Below are 17,085 nucleotides of genomic sequence, written 5' to 3'. Positions count from 1 at the left end.
AAAACACTTTAAAAGAAATAATCAAAGCTGTCTACTTGGGCTTCCCTGGTGGCGCAGTGGTTGAGAGTCCGCCTGCCGATGCAGGGGACACAGGTTCGTGCCCCGGTCTGGGAAGATCCCACATGCCACGGAGCGGCTGGGCCCGTGAGCCATGGCTGCTGAGTCTGTGCATCCGGAGCCTGTGCTCAGCAACGGGAGAGGCCACAACAGTGAGAGGCCCACGTACCAAAAAAAAAAAAAAAAAAAAAAGCTGTCTACTTTTCTATGGAGCCTGAAAAAATATATGAATTTCTTCTTAGTGACAGAATTAGATGAAAAGAATCATAAAATGACTACTGTTGTCCCTTTCATTTTTCATTTAACAATAGGTTGCTGGTTTTGTTTTACTATCTACTTAGTTGGGGATATGCAGCACTCAAGCTCTTTGAAGTGTAAAAGTAAGATTAAGGCCAAGTGCAAACTGAGCTGGGAGGAGTTCACACAAGTATTTGGAAGCAGGTCCCCAGACAGGATCTGCAGCCCATGTGTCTTTTGAGACCATGACATATGCAATCCTTCAACCAAAAATGACCTCACTTGTTAGCAGTTGATTGTTCAGGGGTCTGGAAACCACAGTGTATTATTTTACCACCCAGGGTGAAATTAACTACAGACCATAGCCATGTGGTAACCTTGGTCTTCTTAGGGATCAAAGGCCAAGGAAGGCAAACACAGTTTTTTTTAAGTTGCTGAAAACAAGAATTATCTGTCTGGATTTTTTCAAATTCATAATCATTTTTTACAAGGTGATGCGAAGAATAGCTTCTCCTAATTATTTCAGATAAGACACTTGCATTTCTAGTACTGCTAATTCTATATTTAAATAAACAGATCAATCCATCAGTAAACTAACTAAGACCTATCTAGAAAAATGCTGCTTTGAAAAACTGAAAAAGAAAGGATTGGAAAAGAGAAAATGGAGACAAATCTATGATGTTAGTAAGAATAGGAGTAAAAGTAGTGAGATTTAACTGGAATCTCAAACTAGATTCTAGCTAACTAGATTTAACTAGAACCCCAAAAATCTGCTACGGAGAAATGATTTCAGAAGGTGAAACACAGACCGTGGTTTATTTATCTGCTTCTCCTTTGACATCAAAAAGATGAAGTGCTCCTTTTAGAGAAACTCTTTGCTTTCTAGCTCAAAGCTACAGAATGTCAGTGCAATTTATTATCTAAAACTTGACAGATGATACACAGATTAGGGGAAGCAACACCAAATCTCAGATACCTTGTTACACAGAAGAGAGGAAAAGCTTCAAAATCCACTTCACTACAGGGCAGAAATTGACCTTCTGTGCCTTAAATCACATTTACTGTTATATCAGAGGAAAAGCTCATTAGCACATTTTATGCTACCATGCCTGAACCCCGGGGTAATGAAAGCATCCTAGAAAAATCTTACTTCAGAAACTCAAAACAGCTGGCGCTAGATTGTTGGGAAAGCAGGCAGCTAGCTTGCAGCTTGAGAGTATCAGCTGAGTAGCCAAGATCAGAGCGAGCTGAGAGAGGCAGCCAAAGAGCAGTGCTTTCTCAGGATAATTCTGATCCAGCAGGACTGCTTTTTTACTGAGCTCAAAAAAGGAAGAATTTGATTTTAGAGGCTGAACCCCAGGAATATAAGTCGGAGACACCAATGAGAACTCTCTTTGGAAAGAAAATTGTTGCCCTCCTGATTTTATCTTTCTAGAGCCTATATACAAAAACTCAACTTTTTCTTCTGCTCCTACATTAAAGCCTCAGCAAAGAAGGACGCGGCCCCAACCAGCTCCATGTTACAAGGACCTTTCACAGGCACTCATGCTCCTGGACTCTGAAGGTGTCAGTGCGGACCAATCTTCAGCATCTCTACGGTAAATGACACCGCTGTGAAGTAAAGCCTCTCCCTGGGGAGGAGCTATCAGTTCAGTGCAATAGCCCATTAGCCTGCTGAAACGTGACTTCTATTGCCAGGTTCTCCTAACCCCAAAGTGCACATGCAAGCTAATTCCCTCACACGGTAGACTGAGCAAAATACACAGGTCTGCACGCTGGCCAGCAGCTTTTGCAAAGAACAAACACATATGTTGTTTCCCATCACAATGGCAAATGTCCAACTCCTATTTCTGCCTCTTCAAAAAAAAGGGGGACCTTCTAGGGAAGACCTGCACTTACTTATTTTGCACGCATGAGAGAAGTCAATATATGCACTCATGCCACAACTATTCCATCCCTGGTGCCCACAGCAATGGTTTTCCCAGCTTTCAGATCTGGAACTATCTCCTCTGACATAATTCTCTGTGTTCTTTTTCTTCTCAGCACAGCCCTTCTTTTGGCTGTTGTTGTTCATGAAAGAGATGGTATTTTCTTTCAGGTTAGAGGTTATATTAGTCAAGGTTCTCTGGAGAAACAGAACCAATAGAACAGATAGCTAGAGAGCCAGAGAGAGAGAGAGAGAGAATGTATCTATCTATCTATCTATCTATATATATATATATAATATATACCTCAATATAATATATCTACTTCATATCTATCTATTGAGAGAGAGGTGGAATGATTTTAAGGAATTAGTTTGTGCATTTATGGAGGTTGGCAAGTTCAGAGTTTGTAGGGTAGCCCAGAAGGCTGGAGACTCAGAGAAGAGCTAATGTTGCAATTCAAGTCCAAAGGCAGTGCGACGACACATTTTCTTGTCGCTCGAGGAGGTCAGTCCTTTGTTTTATTCAGGCCTTCGACTGATTAAACGAGGCCCACCCACGTTATGGAAAGCTTTACTCAAAGTCCACTGATTTAAATATAAATCTCAGAAACCCTCAGAGAAACACCCAGAATAATGCTTGACCACATATCCAGGCACCATGCTCAGCCCAATTGACACATAAAATTAACCATCCCAAAGGGCAAAAAAAATGTTTAATTTTTATAATTTGATGTAGATATGAACCATCAGTCTATTCACCAAGGATATGAGACAAGGATAAGGCAAAACTACTGAAAAGTTACATCTAAGTACAAATAAAGAAACAAAGGCCCAAGTGGCATTTTAAATAATGTGGCAACAGAGTAAGCTGTTTTATTCATGGTGTCGGTGGTGGAACTGCAAATCCACGGCATGCTATGGCTAGAAAATTCTTTAAAGATCAGCCTACGCAGTACTCATGCTATAGCTAAGGAGACCAAGGCAAGGTAGAGAATTCAAGAAAATCCGAAAATATGGTGGGGCATGGCATAGATGATGCAGAAGAGCCAACAGCTAAGAAACCAGATAAAACTCATACTGGAATGCCTTATGTGGAACGTTACTGAGATAACAATCACTCTCCATTGTCTAAACACACGACTATTGGGCGGCACAGAGAGAGAGAGAGAGAGAGAGAGAGGAGAGGGGGAGAGAGAGAGAGAGAGAGAGAGAGAGAGAGAGAGAGAGAGAGAGAGAGAGAGCTCAAGGGGGTGCTGGATGGTTGGACCAAACTGGTCCATTATCAAAAGCTGGCCTCTGTATATCCAAAAGACAGACAATCCATGCATGGATAACTGAGAGTTCAAATACTGCCTTTATTTTGATAAGACTCATGGGAAAATGAGAGTTTGGCCGTCACCATGCCAACATCAGCAAAGACTGGCCAATGGGTCTGGGACTTCATGCTTCCCAGTGGGGCTCAATAATCTGCCTCTCATGGGGTAGGGGAGTTCGGTAAATATTAGTGAGTTACTGTCCTTTCCTCCTCAGACAAATGCCAGCAGTGTCCCTTTAGTTCACTAGTATTTGCCCAGGCTTTGGGAAAAGCTATTAAGATTCAGCACCATTATCAAAGGGGACTTGGCAGCCTCTAATCTTTGGGAGACAGAAAACTGGCCCAGAAGTGGGGCTGTAACCTTCAGTCACCTTCTGGCATTGCTGCAATCTGATGCCTAAGAAATGAGGATCCAGTACATCTTTGATGCCCAGTCAAGGCTTTGAAGCTGTGTCAAGACCACAGGACAAAGGCAGCACTGTTTATGCAAATTTAGAAACAAAAGAAGCTAGAATCCAAAGCCATTAAAAGTAACATCAGAAATCCAATACCCAGAGGTGATTAGAGGCCCTACACCAGTATGAAACAGAATGCCTGAAAGTGAGGCTGGGCAACACACCAAAACACACACTGGGGAGCAATCCTGAAAGGCCACAGCCCGGCTGGATGTGCTTAGAGGCCTTGATGTCCGCAGCTCCTTAGCCAAGGGGCAGCCTCTGTGTACCGCAGGAAGGAAGCCCTCGGCCACAGCTGCTCTACACCTGGTGCACGCAGCCCTTTCCTGAGAAGTTCCAATTTGTGCCCTCAAGGCCAGCCCTCCTGCTGCCACATGGTCCCCTTGGCAGTTCAGTCGTCATGTGGCGCAGGCCTTCCACAGGAGACGACACTATTAGGGAACACCTCTGGGCACAGCACACAACAGGGTGATCTACAAATGAGCTTCCAAGAAAACTTAGATATTTTGTTTCAGATCTCCGAAAAATATCTAAAATGGGGCTGAGGGTCCAGGAAACATCAATCGTGCAGAGTTACGATTCATGACAATTCTTTAGATCCACTCACTCCATGAAGGGGGTACTGATGTCAGACGGGGAAGGGACCCGAGAGAACATCTGTCTCATCCACAGGTTCTCAAGTTTGTTTCCGCATTATCACCCCCTGGGAAGTTTTCAAAATATGTCACTTGCCCTAGTCCTACCCCATAGATTCAGACCTAAGTGGTCTGGGGGTGGGGCCCAGGCATCAGTACTTTTTTCAACCTCATCAAATGATTCTCATAAGCAGCCACGTTTGAGAGCCACAACTCTGGCACATCTCCCCGATGTTATGGAGAGGAAACTGAGGCCCAGAGGGAATAAGGGGTTTGTTCTAAGTGACACAGCGCGAGCAAATGAACAATGCCTCCCAGTCCTTTCACAAGACAACATAAATAACAAAATGAGGGCATTTGCATACTGGGGGGAAAATGGAGGCGGCTGCTTTTGGCTGGAGGGAACAGTTCCGGAGACGCCCCCCCCCCCCCCCCCCCCCGCCGGGGAACCTGGCCTCATCTTCCTCCCCAGGTGATCATTAGCTCCCTGGCAGGACGCATTAAGCAGTAGAATGCAGCTCACATTTCAGGGAAGGAAAAGGACTTAAAAAGAAAATGGGAGGGGCTTCCCTGGTGGCGCAGTGGTTGAGAGTCCGCCTGCCGCCTGCCGATGCAGGGGACACGGGTTCTTCGTGCCCTGGTCCGGGAAGATCCCACATGCTGCGGAGCGGCTGGGCCCGTGAGCCATGGCCGCTGCGCCTGCGCGTCTGGAGCCTGTGCTTCGCAACGGGAGAGGCCACAACAGTGAGAGGCCCGCGTACCGCAAAAAAAAGAAAACGGAAAAAAAAAAAGAAAAAGAAAATGGGACACATAAACTTGAGGACATTTACAGTGGAATCTGTGATAGACCGGTCACCAGAGGACACAATAAAGCGAGGGTGTGGAACTGTATGAGATTTATCAATGGAGCTGTGATCATCCCCAGAGAAGGCTGCCTGTTGGTAAGCTTATAATAATGCTACTATATCAACTCTGAACATACTTCCGTGCAGCAGCGACAAACTCAGAAAAATCTTTTGTACGGCGGACTCGAATAGTGTAAATTTCCCAAAAGTTCTATTTTGGATTCATAACCGGTGAAGACACTAGGTTAGAGACTTTGTAATATCATGTAGTTAAGGCTGAACTTCAACTAAGCTCATTTAGTAGACTGTTTATTCTTCTCCCAAATGAGGGGAGGAGTTTTTAAAGGCATGCCAGAGAGAAAATCAAAGGTAAGAAAATTAAATACCAGCAACAAAAGAATCAAGATGAGGGGATATGGAGACTGAAGTGGTTCACACGACTACTATTTATTTGGAGGAAATGCACTGGTTTGATTTCCCTCCAGTCTATTAAGAGATGTTCATCAATAGCTATCCTTCCTTCTACAAACCTACATGCTTAATGAGCTCATGATGTGAGATACCTGAGCAAAGAAAAGGGTTTGAGGGAGTGTCACATTATACGGAGCCCCAGTGCAAGGCACTTCCTACAATGGGTAATCTGGAGCACTGCCTTAAAAAATATATATATTATTTTTTTTAAATAGCCGCTATTGGAAGACGGGAAAACACATGTGCTTGACTCAATAAAAAACACAGATGATGTCTGTCTGGCAGAGCCTCTTCTTTGTAATCCTGTACGTTACTACTTCTCTTAATAAGAAACCCCTTGGCCTTCCTGATTGCTTACGCATCTGGAACCTGGGGTTTAGAAGATTCCAGTGTGTGCCAAATTACCAAGCTTTGAAAATCCCACGGCCTGTACTTCAGACACATATACAGCTTTCAGTCCTTCCATGAGGGCCCCCTATTTTTCATGGGGGCTTCTGGGAGCTCATCTCCTGCAGTTCCCAGATCCAGAAGTGTATACAAATTACTTGTGCACATGGTTAAGACACAGATTCCCAGGCCCCTTCCACAGGCCATCTGATTGAATGTGGCTGAAACGGGGCACAGAAATCTATGTAACTAACAAATGTCCTAGGTGTTGTGATACAGCTGGCCCATGAACCAGTATTTAGGAACCACTAGTAGAAGCCCAGCAGCCTTATAGCAAAAGGTCAGCAGAAGAGTGATGAGGGCCACGTCCACTCATGGCCAATGAACTCGACCAATGGGGTTGAGTTGCTTTGAGGCCACCTCAACTACTAATTTCAACATGATTACCTGAATTTATCCACCTAGACAATCCATGATGGTCAAATAAATAAAAGGAGGCATATAATTTTTTTTAGTCTGCTGCTTTAGAAATTCATAGTTTATCTTGCTAAAGAGAATTTTCTAGGCTAGAAATCAATGTGTCCAGTAAATCTTAAAGTCTAACAAGATTGAGGAAAGGCATAAAGGAGATTTGTAATTTTCTAAAACATTTTAGTATGCTGAGCCTTAAAGGCCAACTCCACAAAATCCATCTGAAACATAAGACACGGTCTGACTGTCTGAATGCACTCCCACCCCACCTGCTTCTAGCAGAGGGAATGCAGCAATGTAGGAGCTTCATATAAGCTTACTGTTCAATGTTGCAGTGATGACATGAAAAATCCTGATTCCACCTGGCAGCAACCTTCCAGTATCTTGGCAGTTCTCAGCCATAATCACTGTGGTGTGTGGAGCTTGGACAGATTATGGGGCTGGCTGGAATCCAAGAAACTAAAAAGCAGTCCAGCAGTCCAGCAAGGGACTCTGTGTTGGAAATGCCATAGCCCCAAATGCCCATGACCATATTTCTCATGGACAGCCCAGGAATTTAAGTTCCACTGTTAGTCTCCAGAAAATCCTGCCTTTCCCAAGGCCCTGAAAAGTGGCAATTTCTCACTTAATATGACTTTTAGGGAGAATGTCTATCAACATACATCCATGTATTCCCCTTTCTCAGAATCATCTCTCGCCCTGTGAGAACAGGAAAGCTTGACGTGGCCCGCTGCCCTTCCCACCTCCAAAATGTATACAACCAGTCTCAGAAAGGAAAGGGGATGGAAAGCAAGAGCTCTACTTCTTTACTGCCTAAAATGTAGGCACTTTGGGCCACCTTCATGGTTTCCTTGGGCTTGACAGCTATCTTAGTCTATTTGGGCTGCTATAACAAAATACTACAGGCTGGGTAGCTTATAAACAACAGAAATTTATTTCTTACAGTTCTGGAAGCTAGAAGTCCAAGATGAGGATGGCAGCATGGTCAGGTTCTGGTGAAGAGCCTCTTCTGGGTTGTAGACTTCCTGCTGTGTCCTCACATGGTGGAAGGGGTGAGGGATCTCTCTGGAGCTTCTTTTATAAGAACACTAATCCCATTCATGAGAGCTCCACTCCCATGACTTAAGCACCTCCCAAAGACCCCCCACCTCCTAATATCATCATCTTTAGGGGTTAGAATTTCAACACATGAATTTTGCCGGGAGGGTGGTGGATGGGGAAAGCTCCATTTGAGGAACTTCCTCTCTCCAGCCTGACATGTGCCTCAATAGACTTCGAAGTGATCAAACCTAGGAGGTAAAGAATTCTTCCAATGTAGGCAATTTATCACTTAAATCAAATACTCATGAGGCTGCTTCATCAGAGGCGCCTGGTTCCACACACAGCCTTCTGCCATCTTCTTAGGGGTGTGTAGTCTAGGATCATCACTTAAGTTATCATTTATGTTTTTGAAATGCACGTCTTCTAAGGGGTATTGAAACATTAATCAAAAATTCTTGGGCGGGGGCTTCCCTGGTGGCGCAGTGGTTGAGAGTCCGCCTGCCGATGCAGGAGACACGGGTTCGTGCCCCGGTCCGGGAAGATCCCACATGCCGCGGAGCGGCTGGGCCCGTGAGCCATGGCCGCTGAGCCTGTGCGTTCGGAGCCTGTGCTCCGCAACGGGATAGGCCACAACAGTGAGAGGCCCGTGTACCGCAAAAAAAAAAAAAAAAAAAAAATTCTGGGGCGAAGAGGATTACTTTGCACTATGTTTGCAGAGGAACACGATCTCATCAGCTAAACCAATTAAGTCAGGGACAGGTTTCAGCTTGCTGAACTTGACAAACAACTAAATAATAACAATGACTGCCTCGATTAAATGAAGTGTGTTATGATATCATAAATTCAACCTTGGTAGGATGTCATGAGGCTATTACGGGAAGTCTAAGTCCGAAATGATTTCTGTCCAGTGCTCCTAGAGAGGAAAAGGAATGCCCTGCAGCCAAATCTAAGGTTTAATTCATACAAGAGACTTCGCTAATGTCACCAACCACAAATGCTGCGTTTTCATGGCTCTGGACGGCAGCAAGTTCCAGTGAATTAATTACAGCCACTCTATTTATATTCTGCATGGCTTTTCAATTACTACCTATAACGAGATGGTTTTTACCTTTATGAACATTAACGCATAGCTTTCCAACCATAGGGATGGAGAGCCGAGGGAAAAGTAAAACAATCCTGATCACTTTACTACTAGGTCACTCACTGGCAGCTTGCCAAGCCTGCTGGTTCTAGAAAGCAGTTACTACTCGAGTCCTAAGTCTCCTGAGGAGGCTGAGCAGGGAGCAAAGGTCACCACCCAAATGCCTGCACGGGCCAGACAGCAGGGACCAATCACAAGTGCACAGAGGGTGGGCTTGATGGGACGAAGTCCGGGCGGGGGACAGCAGCTCCTAGGCTAACCATTTGTTGCTGTGGACAAATGCAGGCCTGGTGGGGCAGGTGCTGCTCACTCTGGCATGTTCAGTTTGTGAAAAGTTATCTAGTTATACATTTGTGATAGATGCACTTTTTGGATGTGTGTTATGCTTCTTAAAAAAGTTTTTTTTTTAATGGGCTAAGGGCCACATTTCTGGGGGCCAGAGACACAAGAACAAGAGAGCAAGATGGGTATCATCAGGGAGGGTTCAGAGTAACTACCTAGAACAGGTGTTGCGTGAAGCTGGCTTTCACTGTGCCAGCCAGGACATAGGTACAGGTGGGATGGCAGAGTTTAAAAAACCTGGGATAGAGAGATTGACTTAAAAACATCACATTTGTGCAGAATAGGAGATAGCAAACACTTCTATTAGGTTGGCCAAAAAGTTTGTTCTGTTTTAAGTAAAAATGAAAGACTCGTTTTCACCAAGAACTTTATTGAACAACATATGCATTAACCAAATGTACTTTTTGGCCAACCAATATTTGGGTTAACACTTAAAAGGATATATGTATATGCACAGAAAGTTTCTAGATGATACACAAGAAACTGTTAACAATGGTTGCCCCTGGCAGGTGGTATGGAGTGGAAGGGAGATTAACTTTTTTTTGTATTCCCATTCACACTTTTTGGAGTTTTATTATGGGAGAGTATTATTTTTTCAATTTTAAAAAGAAAACGTCAGGAAAGAAAAATGCCTAAAATAATTAAATTACTATAAACCTACAAGGACTCTGACGGATTTAACTTCTTTTAGCGGCAATTTTTGATATGCTAACGATGTAAATGCAATAAAATGAACAGATCACTCCTTTGAGAATAAAAACGTCAAAACGTATACAATACACACACTTTGTAATTCCTGATGAATAACAGCTATGATTTAAACACATATAGTGAAACCTCTTCATAATATGGTAACTGGGGAATAGAACTAAGAACCAAACTACAGGCTAATCATTTTCTCTCAAACTTTAACTCGAATGTATATTGTTATGTTATTTGAAGAAATGTGCAGAAATGAGCCTTATAATAGTCCTACTATAGTCCCTATATAAGCCTTATAATGGTCCTACTATAGAATGCCTTAGACTTGAAGACAGTGCCACACCGTGATAGGACCCATGAGGACATTTAAGTGTTGGAAAAAGGAACGAGGCACAACCAACCGCCTTTCAGGTTACAAAGTTTTCATTGTTCATTCCTACCACCACCGAGACAGTCAAGGGAGAAGGCCGTGGGAAGCACACTTACGTACCTGGAGTCATAAGCGTGCACCACGCACTAGCTATAGAATCACCTGGAGAAAGGAGTTGAAGACAAGTACGTAAAGCCAAACCCTGCTTAGAATAACTGGTATGCTCCTCTAGTCATGAGCTATATTCCTTATAAAACACTCAACATTAAAACAGCCATATAGGGTTTAAAATCTAGAAAACTGTTATCTCACTCCGACATTTATTATGTAATATACTGTGGGAACATCCCTTAACTGCCCTGTGCTTTGGTTTCCCCACCTATGGAAGTCAATTAATAAAACAGATCCAGGACAATTTAGGCATCCATTCTAACTCGCAAGTGATTTGTCTAAACTAGAGCAAGAGGATAGGTGACTTCAGTTTTTACCCAAAGGAAATATATAATTCTGAGGTCCAATTGTGTTTTAAAATTGTACAGTGGAGGGAGGATTGATAGTTGTCTCCGACTATTTGGAAGAAAGTTGAGTTTACGTGTCAACCAAATCCAAGACCACTAATTAAAAAGGCTGAAAAACTGACCCTCTGTCTTATCAAAATGCTGCAGCCACCATGCATATGAATAATGCGGCCTTATTCGTTTGTCACTAACAATACGTGATAAATTTCTTTCTGTTGCTATATAGCTGTGATCATAACAAGTGACCTCCATATTTAAGTACAACCCACATATTTAGTCTCGTTCTGTTCCTGTGAAATCTACCAACACAGAACAGAGTTTAGTAACTAGAAAGGGCCTAAGTGACAAAATCATCAAGACAGTGGAAGGGAGCCACTGAGTCCCTTGCGTCATTCAAGCAGAAGGAGCCATTCTTCTTTGAAAGAAAACACTGACACTCTTATCTTCCTAAGGTGGGTCAACTGACAGAAGCAAAAACTAGAACTAATTGGTCTTTTCTTGATCTTAAACAGAGCATCTGTACTCAGTCTGCGACGTTAGCTGCCTGAGTCACATCCTGGCTCCACCGTGCACTAGCCTTGTGACCTCAGACAAGTTATGTAAATTCTCTGTGCCTCAGTTTCCTCCTGTGTAAAGTGAAGAGGGTAATGACACTTCTCACCTAGGGTTGCCGTCAGGAGTAAATCAGTTATCACACCGAAGTGTTTAGAACGGCCCCTCCATGAATGTTAGTTTCCATTATGCTGACAACTTTTTGTTGGAAGGAAGAAAATAAACAGAGCTTCTTTTGAACGTATTTTCTTTTTTAAAAGTTTCATTTGCGATGAGAAAGGTAATGGAGATGAGACAAAAAGGAAAAGATGTATAGGAAATAGCAACTATTATCTATTTAGTAGCATGTGTGTAAAAGACATTGTAATACTTTATCTCATCTGCTTGTTATAACAACTCTTTGAGGTAGGTGTTATTATTAGTCATCTCCAGATGAGGCAGCTCAGCTTAGAGCTTCATGATGTGCCCATGATTACACAGGAGATTTGAGCCCTAGTCTATCTGACTGTAAGCTGCATACCCTGCCCTCCGTAATAAACTGCCAGGCTGGGAAAAATAAGGAGGAGGAGGGGGTAAGGTGAGAGAAATAAACTAATGGAGAGAAGCAGACCAAAGTACCATATACATTTTCAGCCATGAGCTGCAACTAGAGGGAAAACATAAACACTTAATGTCAAGATTGTAAGGATAAAATGTGACATCATTCTCACCACTGATGAAAACTAGCATTACTAGTAGCTTGGAACATTTTGTAAACACACTTATATTAGTGTATCAAGTTAAACATTCACCAAATGCTACTGGTTGGGCATTAAAACGTAGAGATAAATCCAAGCTAATCCCCAAACACCCCACAAAGTTGGTGCAAAATGTCAGGGTCAGTACCCCAGAACAAGTAGAAGTTCGTCATTGTTAATGTTTATGTCAACAGAAACATCTCTTTATTTAAAAGCCATATGACGGTTTTCAATTTAGCATACATATTACTTTTCAAAACTCTACCAAATGAAATGCCCAAATTGTTCTGTAATTACACGATAGTTACTGCCTTGTGACTGCACAGACTCCGTGAATCCCAACCGTCTTCCCACACAGAGCAGCAGGCTCTCCAAAAGACAAACTTAATGTATCTTTTGGGTCAAATGTTTTTCCTTGTGCCCTGCTCCATTTTCCATCATCATGTTACTTGCCACTGCCCCCCTTAATCATAGGCTTGGGAAGGGGGATGAGGTCAGCCTTCCCTCTACTGCTAAGGCCACTATTCATGGCTCCACTGAATTAAAGAGAACCCACTCAAGCGCACTGCCGCATGTTACAATGCCAACCTGTCCCCTTCATCTCAGCACAGCAGTGATCCCCATTAACCCAGTGCTGGTTTTAATTACAACACAAGGATTATCTCAGTTCCTTATCACAGAACTGTGATATCTGAAGGAAAACAATTAGTTTGGTGGGGTTTTGAGATCAGATAGGTAAATGTGATAAGTTTTCCCTTATGCCGGTACAAAATATCTCTAAAATATAAACTTTCCTTAATTCAACTGAATCCAAATAAACTTGATACTGAGATAACCGCACTCAACCTCTGAAAAAGTTTTCAGGTCAATTTGTTGGCACTCAGTGCAGATCTGGTCCAGAACTTTAGGTGAGGGGAAAAAAAAAATCACACCACCGGGAAATCTGAATACGATCATTGAACCAGGGTCTCAATTACTCATACAGGAAAGAAGTCTTATCAGATGCTCCTCCAGCCATCGTTAGAAGTAAGCAGATGAATAAGAAGAGAGAGTCTGCACAGAGTTACTAAAATAAGATGAAATGGAAGCTGGCAGCCCAGTCTCTATACCCAACGTGGTTCTGTTTTATGAAGTTCTGGCCATTTTTGACACGACCATTTTTGACCTCAGCATGTGCTAGCCTTGCAGAGTGGAGACTAGCCAGTTTGGCATCTCGGAATGTTGAGGAGAGCTTGGGACTGAGAGACTAGAGTAAGTCATTGGCAGAAGCCCCTCAAAACTGCAGCATCCTAAACTGAGGTACTGCCTCTCCTGGAGGGTTATAACCCATCACCTTCCCCGCAAATACTCCTCTAGCACTAGTCATGAAGTCAGCAGCTCCAGGGTACAGTGCAATGAGTTTGGAGATTTGCAAAACTTAGACCTGCCACTCACTTTATCTCCCCTGTTAGGAAGCTCTGGTTAATGTTCCAGTACCTTTTTATTTTCCATGCTTCTCCCTCTTTCTGGAACCCTCCTTCCTTCCCAGGTTTTTGTGGATTCCTATTTGTCCTTCAAAACTGAGTTCAAACTAAGTGTCAACTCTCCTCAAAAAAACTTTCATGACCACACAACTGCCCCAATCTGATTTATATAGAAGTCTTTTGTCACTCTCCCAAATGCTATAAATGCCATTCAGATCACCTTACACTGCCTAGTTTTAAAAAGCCATACTTATCTGTGAGGAGCCACAGCTTATTCAACCTTTTCCAGCCTGAACCTGGCATAGTGCCTGATTCTCACAAAAGAAGGTCATTACTTGCACAACCTCTCTGTGCCTCAGTTTTCTCATCTGTGAAAGGGTATAAATAATAAGACATAACTGATAGGGTTATTGTGAAGAGGAAACCAGAAAATGAATGTAGAGTGCTTAGAAGAACTGTGAGCTCTTATTATTAAATATTATTATTAAATTTGTAAAATTAACAAGTAAATATAATCTTCAGTAAGTTAGTTACTTTAGACACAATATCTTCTATGAAATGGAGATAATCTTGTTTCTTTATAGGATGGTAGTTAAGATCAAATGAGATAACTAGGTGATGAAAGTACTTTGAAAGCTGTAAAGGACTATTTAAAAACTGGCATTTTATTATTATTACCTAATAAATTATATAAGATTTCTAAGCCAGAACTCAAAGAAGAGTCTTTAGTGGCTGGTTAATGTAGGGGCTGCCCAAGGCCTTACCCAAGCCTTGGGTTTCTTCCTTTACTTTCCAACACAGACCATAAAGGTACAGTCACATGGACCAAGAATAAGGGTGAGGGAAAAGAGGTCCCTAAGGTCTAAGCAGAATTGAGAATGCTACCCATCTAAAGAGAACACCAACATCCACAGAATCTGGAACATCCAGGGAACTCGGATGTACAATCATTGCTGAGTGATTCTGATCATATCACAAAATCTATGAAATTCAAGAGCTGGAAAGGAGTTTTGAAATCACTTGTTCCTATTCCCTAATTTTACTGATGAGAAAACTGAGGTCTATGGATCCCAAGCCACTGGCCCAAAACTACATGTCAAGCTAGTGACAAAACAACTCAAGTCTCCTTATTTGTAGCTTTATGTACATTTTGCTTATACTGTATCATGTTCCCTTTATCCTTTCTGGGGTGGTCTTTAGAAACAAACCTGTGTTGAAATTTCAGTTTAACCATTTATTAATTCTGTGACTGAGTTATTGAACTGATCCAAGCCTCAATTTCTTCGTTTGTAAAATAAGGATGATAGTATCTTTTAAAAGTCTACTATATGATAAAAGGGGTAATGTCTGTACATCAGGTAGCAAAACCTGTGCCTGGTACTCACTTCCCCCCTCACTAATTTCCTATAGCAACTATTGTGATGTTCTTTAAAACTAAACAATGCAGAAAGACCAAGACTATATTGTAATGCATCTCTTTTGAAGAAAGCATCTAAGAACTGACATTTGTAAAATTTTCTTTTGGTATTGAAATGGTTAAAAAAAATCTTTCTGGTTTAAAATCTGACTGCACCAACGTTCCTACTTTCCACATAACATGCCCTTCTCCGTGGCAAACGTCACGTATAACAGGGTATATAGTAAAGCAGTGTATAGCACAGTGCTGCACTATATCTCATGTTTGCTTTCTCACCTCTGCACCTTTCCCACCAGGTACCATTAGGCTGCCAGCTCCAGCTACTGCTTTATCCTTCCTTTTCCCTTTATGCCCAACCGTGGCTTTAAGGATGTCTTGTCTGTGGACAGCTCCCTTTATCAACACAAGACAGAAATTGCTCCAGAGTGACCTGGGCTCTGTCTTCCTCAAGAGACCAGAGGCCTCTTGTCCATGTATCTGGTGGCCTATCTCCCCTGGCCAGTGCCCACCTCCTCCTCCACAGGCCCCTTAGCGGCTCACCTGGCCACCAACTTCTCACCCTCTGATACCTGCTTTTATAAAAAGATGTGGAGACAGAACCAAGTGGGAAAGTTGAAGTGGGCAGCCACCTCCACAGCAAGCACAGGGCCTAGGCCCGGGTCTCTACCCTAAGTGCAACAAAACTTAGCTGTTTGCCTCCCCGGGGCGGCTCGGTCCCCAGGACGCCGGCACCCCAAGGCACCCCGCGCGGTTTGCATCTGCGGCGGGGTCCCGGGAGGATGCAGGGCCGGGACAGCCTGGAGCGCTCAGAGGAGACAGGACCCACGGCGGTGACGTAGTTAGGAAGACACAGCTGGCCCCAACTAGCCTCAAACTCTGGGTCCTGATCCCTTCTCCCCTTCCTCCCCACACCCAGGGAGAACCTTGAGCCGCTTTTCCAGCCTCTGAGTTGGGAGCAGGAACCTGGCACCGGGAAGCCAGGACAGCGCACTCCAGCCACTCCGGAGGGCCCTCCCCCCCCCCCCGGGCCCCCAGCCGCAGTTTCGGTCCATGTCGCGTCCGGACGAGTAGGCGGCAACGGGCAACCTTGTTCCCGCACTCCGGGGCGAGGGATATGAGGTGGGGGAAAAGGAATCTTCGCGAGTGTTAAGCGGGGAGAAGGCAGCACTCCTGCGGGGTCTCCCCAGTCCTGTCCGGGAGAGCGACGAGGTCACCCCGCTCCATACTGTCCCCACGGGAGCTCGGGGCGGGCAGCTTATCCTGGTTAGCAGCCGGTGCGCACGCAGACGCGCGCGTCCTTCCCCACCCCGACCGCTGATCCGCCCAGGACCCACGCCGGCTGTGAGGAGTGTGCGCACCTCGTCTCCGCGTGCCCCGAGCGGCCCCCTCTCCCCTCAGCGACACTTCGGGCGCCGCCCCCGCCGCCGGCCCGGCGCAGCCAGCTCACCAGATGGCCATCCTGCTCTTGGGGTAGTCCAGCCGCTCCAGGCAGCCGAGGAAGTGAGGCAGCGTGTGCGCAGCGTTACGCGCGAGGACGGCCACCATCACCGTGGGTCTCTGCAGGGGCGACTCGGAGAATACTACCGCCTCCCCTTCGTCGTCTTCGGAGTCCGGCTCGGCAGCGAAGCGCGCCCGGCAGCCGCCGCGGAGCAGAGCCCACGAGAGGAGTAGCAGCGCCCAGGCCAGGGGGGCAGCGGGGCTTGCGGCCATGTTCAGGGCCGTGGCGGGCGGCTGGACCACCGGCCGTGGATGCCCGAGGCCGACAGCGAGGGGCGGAGGGGAGGCGGCTGGCGCGCGCGCACTGGCAAGACCTCGGCAGCCCGGGACCCTCCCGCCGCCGCCGCCGCCGCCGCCGCCGCCGCCGCCGCCGCCCCAGCTGCACTGCTCAGGCCCTGCCGCGGGGGCCCGGAGTACCTGCCGCCGCCGGCGCTCGTCTGGGACTCAGGCTCGCAGACAGTCGTGTCGGTGCGGCAGTTTGTCCCGAGTCCCGCGGAAAGTTCCT

At 44.9% G+C, this 17,085-nt stretch overlaps 1 protein-coding gene across 1 annotated transcript in view; it reads right to left on the bottom strand.

Moving 5' to 3' along the window:
* COLGALT2 (collagen beta(1-O)galactosyltransferase 2) overlaps positions 1-16,870 on the bottom strand; it is a 147,170-nt gene extending 130,300 nt beyond the window's left edge. Inside the window, exon 1 of the mRNA XM_060131833.1 lies at positions 16,531-16,870. Coding sequence (XP_059987816.1) covers positions 16,531-16,793 — 263 coding nt within the window. The 5' untranslated portion in view covers positions 16,794-16,870. The remainder of the gene's footprint in view (positions 1-16,530) is intronic.
* Between the last annotated feature and the right edge of the window lie 215 nt (positions 16,871-17,085).

The sequence above is a fragment of the Lagenorhynchus albirostris genome, chromosome 2 (assembly GCF_949774975.1).
Source record: "Lagenorhynchus albirostris chromosome 2, mLagAlb1.1, whole genome shotgun sequence".
NCBI classification, from domain to species: Eukaryota; Metazoa; Chordata; class Mammalia; order Artiodactyla; family Delphinidae; genus Lagenorhynchus; species Lagenorhynchus albirostris.
The sequence above is the reverse complement of the archived record's forward strand: the minus strand, read 5'-3'. Positions and strand labels throughout refer to the sequence as shown.